We start from the raw sequence: 8,502 nt of genomic DNA on the forward strand, positions 1-8,502 counted from the left end.
TAATTAATGACATTATTGTTGAATGATTATATAGAAAGTAAATAAAAGGATCAAATGAGTCATAAGTCGCCTTTGCTCCTCGCCACGCCGGGATGTTCACTACAACATCATATAACAATAACAATTCATATAACAAAAAGATCTTTTTCGATGACATAGCGTCGTATGCTTCATTACAAGTGTCTTGAATGACTCCTTGTCTTCAGTAAAATTTAGATATAGTCGTGATTTTTGCCAAATGCTCAGAAGACATGGATTTCAATTACTTTAAACAAGCGATTATGATAACTTTTGAAGGTTTTTGGAGTTTTTGCGCTTGAGCTTACTTTAAGAGACGAATACACTTCGCTATAAATTTCTTATCTCCTGAAATACTAATTAGATGAAATAGACAAAAGAATATAACTTAAAGACTAATAACTCGTTTTTGCCGCTACCTAAGATATAATTAATTCATATTACGTAGTTATTAGTCCAAGACTGAGTATACATTTTAAAGATATTGTGTGTGAGAGAGAACTTTTCAATAAGAATGACCTAAACACAGAATTAACACTATTTGCAGTTAAGGTAATAACTATAATACTTCTTCAGTTGTGTTCCATATGTGTAATCATTGATATATTGAACTACTTGACCCATTTAAAAAAGTCTTATTTGCTTACTACACAAAACCTGAGTACCTACTGACGAATTCTCACGTACCACTGGATTCAAATATAGAATTGTTGCAGAATAGGAAACCTTGCTTAATAGATCCCCTGCACTAAGCGTTTGCATTTTCGGGTTCGATTGTCTTATTGCTTAATACAAGTTTGACTGTAGTTAGGGTGGATTGTAAATACAATCAACCCAGAAAAATTGATAGACAATTTGAATATACAAAAATAAGTTAAAGTATTCATAATTAAACAAATTTGATATTTAATGTACAGGGACGTCCGCTATAGAAGAGATAGAAGGTTTTAGTCTTTTCTCTCATCCATGCTGACGACGACCCTGATCTTTTTATCATTTTATTTTGAAAAACAAGTTATAATGTCTAGATCATTTTATAGATTGTATAATATATGATGTTGTTATCATCACTGGAATATGTATAACGAGCAAACATTACTCCAGAGTGCGCCATTCTCTCAATGTATATTTTTTCATTTGAAGCCATTCTCTTCTCTGTATATATTTTCTCATCTAAAGTTATTTCATCACCCGGTAATATTTTATAAGTGGCGGTGAATAAATTTCCGTAACAGCTTAAGAATACAATTGCATCCTTTCCATTGATCAATTTCATATTATGAGAAGGTCCTTTCTTAAACATGTCAAATATCAGATCAGTTTTTTCCAAAGAATATTCTAAAAAAAAATATATGGGTTATAAGGTCATTTAAATATAAAGGAGGTTATACCCGAAAATTTAATTCGAAATCCTTTCGCATTTTTATTTATGATCATTGAGTTTTGTTTATGTACAATTTGATCCAGTATTGTTTTAGGAGCTCCTACAGTTAAGAATTTTAATCAATTACAATATTTGAATGACTTATTTATGGAAACAAATACCTATATTTTTATAAAATAAAAGCTTATTTACACTAGTAGTTTCCACCCAAGATCCCTCAAATACTCCTAAGTTGCATCTAGAAGTATAATTTGAATATATTATTTAATTTATTCAATATAGTGAATAACTATACTCACTCTTGGGACTCCACTTGATTTGGTATACTAAGGAGAGAAAGGACAAAAACGACTATCCAACTGAACATTTTGACACAAGCTGTTTCGTTATACTGATATACCAATAATTTTTTCAATACATATATATATATGTCAAAAGTCAATTTAAAAAAAAGGAAATTATTCTCTTGAATTCAATCTACGTAGGTACTCGCAATATGCCCAGTCTTTCCCAGAGAAGGAAAGATACATATTGTACAAGGATTATATATTAAGTGGATTGTATGTATACGTCATCTACTGGAGTTAGAAGAGAACACTTTTTTTTTTTTTTGTGTCTTCCTACCAGCACGGCCCTGTTTATCACCTGCCTTCTCTCACTTCTCCCACTTTCTGTTTGTCATATATTATATGTCACACAGTTTTTCACTCTGATATGGGTGTCCAAGTTCACCTAACTTTTTTTTTGACCTTCTAAGAGGCTTTTACGTCATTCATTCCGTAGTAACTAGAGACCCTCACGTTCGCGAGGAGGTATGACAAGGATTTATATCTTTAAGGAAACGCAGCATAAGTATACTATAACTCATTTATTAAAAAAAAGAATAATTTACGCAATAAGAAGGGGTAAAGGTTGGGGAAGTATAGCGTTTTTGTGAATTCAAAATTTCAATAATCATGAACTATATTTAAAATAAATTTAAATTTTTCCCAAACGAAGAAAAAAGCAGCAAAAATCAAAAAAAAAAAAAAAAAAAAAAAATGGGGGCTACAATCTGCCCAGCCCACCCACTCTGGACGCTCCTGAAAATGTTTGATGAATATACTGAAATGGTATGCAGAAAATTATAAAATTATATTTAACCTATGAGGCGGAAATCTGCTTAGTATTATTGATACTAATGATTGAGTATCATTCAAAATATATGTAAAATCCAATATAATTTTGACTAATATACAGAGTTTTTACAATTAGTTTCCTAGAAGAAAGTAACGCTATCAAGAATAATAAAGATGATAATACGTTGTAACCTTCATTATATCACTCTACATCCCCCCCCAAAAAAAAAAAAAAAAAAAACAGAAAAAAGGCCCAAAATCAGTTGTCAGTTAGTAAATAATTTTAAAATAGTTTTGGAAAGTGTCAAGATCGTCAAAATTTAAGAATGGCCTCTCTTTTTTTTCTTCTATACTTAAGTATAGTGATTAATTTTATATTTAAGAAAGTTTAAGCTAAATATTTTTTTTAAGCAGAAACAAAAATAATATTAATCATAACTTAAATTGAATGTAAACCTAAATAAATAAAAAATCACAAGGATTTGCACCCTACAATTAAAGTTATTTTTCTTTAATCAGTAGTACCATCTTTATCATTGAAGTTTTTTTGTTATAATTTTAATGTATATGATCTTTCTTTTACTAACCACAAAATCTAATTTCTCTAATAGAGCGAACATTTTTCGGGGAATGATGCTTTTTTTGTTACGGAAACTATTAGTAAATTTTTATTTTTCTTTATAAAATATATTTATTAAGTCACACATATCCATTTTCTGGAAATAATGATTGATTCCTATACGAATATAAAAAATACATTTTTTTTGAGAGAATATTAATTTTCCAAATTCATTCATGGAGGTTACTTATGAATAAATATATTTATAACATTCATCCACTCATTTGATTCCTCTTTATTTCTACAACAACATAAGGATTAGTATTTAATTGTCAGTCAAATATACGTATTTAATAAAATATTATGACATATTTAAAAAAAAAAAAAAACACACACACATTTTGTTGTGCGTCATTATATCTTTTGTATTCTCACAACCTTTAATTTATATAGAAGAAGAAAAAGGGCCGAAAATCAGTTGAAACCAGTTAAGTAATTCTTCCAAAGAGAGGAGTTATTATTAAATTGTTGCAAGGAATAGTTCAGAGCTTAGGATAATAAGTTTTTAATCCAACCTATCAATATTTAGAACACTGATTAAAAGAAAAGAACAGGAAATTCGACACCTGACAAAAACATGTTGTATATTTTTGTATTATAGAGACAATGACGTTGTAGGTCCAAAAGTAGCTATATTTCGAATATTATATCACCTTTCTTGGGTAGGACAATATGCTCTAATAATAGACTAGGTGAATATATAATGAATCAGTATTCATTACATGGATGTTTGCAAACGTATATTATTTTAATATGCTCTAATAATAGACTAGGTGAATATATAATGAATCAGTATTCATTACATGGATGTTTGCAAACGTATATTATTTTGTTTAAATGAAGGTATAATTCCTAAAAAATCAATGAATACGGATTAAATATTCATAATGAGTCAACAAAATAAAATTTCAAATTGATACAAACAATTTTTTTACTAGTAGTTCAACAAAGATTTGCTTGTTTTTTACAATTAAGATAAAAGATTTTAACAAGTAAAACTGTTTTGAAAAATAATGAAATTTTCTAAATTTGTGAAACATTGTACGTCCTCGAAGGTTATTTTTTGTATAATTAGCTCATACTCAATTTTCAATAAAATATAAATTTTAATATTTGAAATTTTTTGATTTATTTCTGAAAAGTTTGGTTTCCTTTTAAAAAAGAGCATACAGGTTAAAGTCATCCAAAATTGGTATATATATATTTTTTAATCTAAGTACAAAAACGTATTTACATTTTTTTTTTAATCTCAGAAGTTGCTCATAGGCTGTGATACTCAGATAAACAAACAGATAGGCAAAAAAGCTATATTCTATTTCTATCAGTTTAATAGACACGTAAAAAATGGTTTATCATAAATATTTATATAAAAACTTTTAATAGAAGTTTACCTTAACTAATTTTTTTACTTTTTCAAACAAGCCTAATGTGTAGTATAGGAATAATATTAAAACAAAATCCTGTTGTTTTCCGAAAATGTGTACAATTAGAAGGCTTATTTTTATTCAAGGAAACGCATGCGAAAAAACATTTATTTACTTTGGCACAAAAAATGATTTAATTGGCACTCCAATGTGACCCCATTATTTATTTTATCAAAAAATAACTTTAATCTTAAATTCAAGAAATTGCTCAGTATTAAAATTCTTGGATCTTCGACACGGGAATAATTTTTTATGAGGTTTAACGTATTTTGGAATGTTTAAATTCTATTTTCATCTGATTTGAATGAAATTTATTAGGTCCAATAATCCATTACTAGGAAACTTAAAAATTACATTCAGATCCGTGACTCACTATTAATCTCTTTTCAGGATGAATTGGATCATATATCTTATTGTTTAACAAATAGAGATATCCAACTAAATTATTCTTCAAAAAATATAATTAAATTTTAACCAAATGTATGACAAATGGTGTAGCTAACACATTTGTCGTATTAATTTTGTGACACCCATAAATTATCATATCTTGATTAAACCATTGGTTTTGTGTAAGAAATAATTTCTAAAAATACTATTTTGAATAATGAATATTGCACGTGAATTGATTTAAAATGATGACATGATTTGCTGAATTTGATAAGAATTACAGCTCTAGAAATTATTTAATTTGACATTTTATTATATACATACATATGAACAAATTAAACCTCTTAAATTTTCAAACCCTAATTATGTAACAATAATTTAGTTGTATAGCTCAATCGCTATCAAATAATAAAATATATGTATCTATCAGTTAAGTGATTAACCAACTACAATCCCTAACATGAAGGAGTTCCATACGATTTAATAATAAATTCATAATGAAAAGAAGCTCAAAACTCAGGGCCGGAATGAGTTACAGATCTGAAATTTCATTTTTGAGTGTTCTAGTAATACTGGGTGGTCCATTGAAATCTGAATACTAATCATACAATAATTACTGAAAGTTGAGTGATTGTAATTAACTTATATTTAAATATATTTAATCATAAATAATAAGTTACTAAACAAAAAAATCTGAGCTCTCTATCTCACGTAAAAGTCAAAAATTTACACTTGAACGTTATTGGTGCATCTCCACACTCCCACTGCGAGCAGTTAGGCGTCTCTAAGAGCACTTTATGTGCCGTCAGCAAGTCTTAAACGCTGGAGAGGAAGAAGGGATCTGTCAAAAGGGCCGAACCGGACTTGGAGGAGTTAAAGGAAACAGCGCAGCCCAATCCGTTTAACTCCATCACGACCCATGCAAAAATTATCGGGGTTTAACACCATACCATTCAAAGATCTTTCATAAAATGGTCGTAAATTAATATCAAACGTTGCGTGACAATAAATTAGAAGTTTTACATAACAACATGTGTTGTATTTTAAATAGTTTGTAGCGATTAGTTTTATCTCTTATAGACATTATGGACTTCTTAATATTTGTACGTGTATCTGTTTTAATTACTTTAATTACACAGGGTGCCACCAAATTTTCACGAATTAAATTAAGCCTAGAATATAATTTTTCTTTGAGAGCTAAATCCAAACTGATTTAGTTTTTCTTTACTGCTTACAGTCCGAGAGTAGAAATGCGCCAATTACGTTCAAGTGTAATATCTCGACTTTTACGTGAGATAGAGAGCTCAGATTTTTTGGTTTAGTAACTAATTATTTATGATTAAATATAAGTTAATTTCAATCACTCAACTTTCAGTAATTATTGTATTAGTATTGTTAAGATTCAATGGACCACCCAGTATTACTAGAAAACTCAAAAATGAAATTTCAGATATGGGTCTCATAAAATTAATACGACAAATGTGTTAGCTACACCATTTGTCATATATTTTGATAAAGTTTAATTATATTTTTGAAGAATAATTTAGTTGGATATCTCTATTTGTTAAACAATAAGATTTATGATCCAATTCATCCTGAAAAAGAGATTAATAGTGAGTCACGGATCTGAATGTAATTTTTGAGTTTCCCAGTAATGGATTATTTGACCTAATAAATTTCATTCAAATCAGATGAAAATAGAATTTAAACATTCCAAAAATACGTTGAACCTCATAAAAATAGAATATAGCTTTTTGCCTATCTGTTTGTGTATCTGAGTATCACAGCCTATGAGCAACTTCTGAGATTTAAAAAAAAAAAAATATAAATACGTTTTTGTACTAAGATTAAAAAATATATATATAACAATTTTGGATGACTTTAACCTGCATGCTCTTTTTTTAATATATATTTTTTGATATATATGTCTTACTTCAGAAAATATAATATGTAAGGGTGAATTGGCGTTTGCCCCCAGGACAGGGCATCCCCAAAATCACTGAGTAATGCATTAGTTCAGGGAACTAACAACTTACTTAAGAAGTTAGGCCCACTTAATATCATGAATTCCTGTAAAAGTGCAGAGGGAGAAGAAAAGGAAAACTCGACGTGGCAATCCTGAAAAAAAAAAAAAAAAAGGGGGGGACGTACTCAAATGTTTCTCGGAGCAGAATGAGGATCTATGGACACCAAAAAAAATGAAGAAATCTTATGGAAAAAATGCAGTTTATGATGTTAAGAAAAAAATTAACAATAACCTTTTTTGGAATAAGTTGTATTTGGATGGGAAATATACCCAAGGGTTAAAATTAATAGGGGTCACCCAAAATATGGGACAATACGAGGAAATCTTTGACTTCGTCAGAGTTTAGTGTATGTTAAAAGGATCTTCTTTCTTTTCATTTCCCTGCTTATTGTTTTTATTGCTATTATTATTTTATTTGATATGATGTATGTTAAGTACTGTTTCTATCTTAAGTATAAATAACTGTGATTTCTTACAACTTGTCAGAGTAGTCAATAATATATATTGATGATAATAATAAGTGCTCCTTATATTAGCTTGTATTATTCCTCTACACCTTCTCTTCGTTTTGCTCGGTCGTTGTAGATTACTCTAAAAAAATAGAATATGTCTAGCAACCTCGTCATTCGACACAACAAAAAGAGGACAAAATTCTAATGTTAAATGATTGTAAAAGTGGAGCAGGATTTATAGTCATCACTACAAAGTCTTTTGTAAATGTAATTAAAAAATTTCAACATATTAATGGCTTAGTAAGAAGTAACGATGATGTTGGTTTTAAGATTCAGGGATTAGCTGGATAAAGGTTAATTCAATCCTCAGTTTACATTACTTTAAAAAATCACTCTGAAATAAATATGACTATACTAAAAGAAATATTGAGTAAATTAAAAAAGTAGGTGAGGGATATAGAAAAGATAAGCCTTTATTATTTACCACCTGGATGTATATAAAGACCTAAAAGGACAATGCGTCTGCCGATTGAAATAAGGAAGCAAAAGAAAATAATGCAAGAGTAGGGTCCTTATTTATTAAATTGGTTGAAATGACAATCACTGTTTAATTATAATTAATGACATTATTGTTGAATGATTATATAGAAAGTAAATAAAAGGATCAAATGAGTCATAAGTCGCCTTTGCTCCTCGCCACGCCGGGATGTTCACTACAACATCATATAACAATAACAATTCATATAACAAAAAGATCTTTTCGATGACATAGCGTCGTATGCTTCATTACAAGTGTCTTGAATGACTCCTTGTCTTCAGTAAAATTTAGATATAGTCGTGATTTTTGCCAAATGCTCAGAAGACATGGATTTCAATTACTTTAAACAAGCGATTATGATAACTTTTGAAGGTTTTTGGAGTTTTTGCGCTTGAGCTTACTTTAAGAGACGAATACACTTCGCTATAAATTTCTTATCTCCTGAAATACTAATTAGATGAAATAGACAAAAGAATATAACTTAAAGACTAATAACTCGTTTTTGCCGCTACCTAAGATATAATTAATTCATATTA

At 28.8% G+C, this 8,502-nt stretch overlaps 1 protein-coding gene across 1 annotated transcript; it reads right to left on the reverse strand.

Annotated features, from left to right (window-relative positions):
- Positions 1-907: 907 nt before the first annotated feature.
- LOC121129771 (uncharacterized) lies at positions 908-3,268 on the reverse strand. The gene is made up of 4 exons (XM_040725496.2): positions 1,702-3,268; positions 1,564-1,640; positions 1,410-1,502; positions 908-1,356 (listed from the first exon to the last, which is right to left on the reverse strand). Exons 1-4 carry the CDS (start codon positions 1,767-1,769, stop codon positions 1,043-1,045), a joined length of 552 nt encoding a protein of 183 aa, XP_040581430.1. The 5' UTR covers positions 1,770-3,268; the 3' UTR covers positions 908-1,042.
- Between the last annotated feature and the right edge of the window lie 5,234 nt (positions 3,269-8,502).

This window comes from Lepeophtheirus salmonis, chromosome 14 (assembly GCF_016086655.4).
Source record: "Lepeophtheirus salmonis chromosome 14, UVic_Lsal_1.4, whole genome shotgun sequence".
Classification (NCBI taxonomy): domain Eukaryota; kingdom Metazoa; phylum Arthropoda; class Copepoda; order Siphonostomatoida; family Caligidae; genus Lepeophtheirus; species Lepeophtheirus salmonis.

Coding starts and splice junctions, on each gene's coding strand:
- LOC121129771 (XM_040725496.2), bottom strand. CDS start 1,769: ATGTTCAGTTGGATAGTCGTTTTTGTCCTTTCTCTCCTTAGTATACCA. Junction 1,641..1,701: donor AATCAAGTGGAGTCCCAAGA/GTGAGTATAGTT, acceptor TTATACTTCTAG/ATGCAACTTAGGAGTATTTG. Junction 1,503..1,563: donor TTTATTTTATAAAAATATAG/GTATTTGTTTCC, acceptor TCTTAACTGTAG/GAGCTCCTAAAACAATACTG.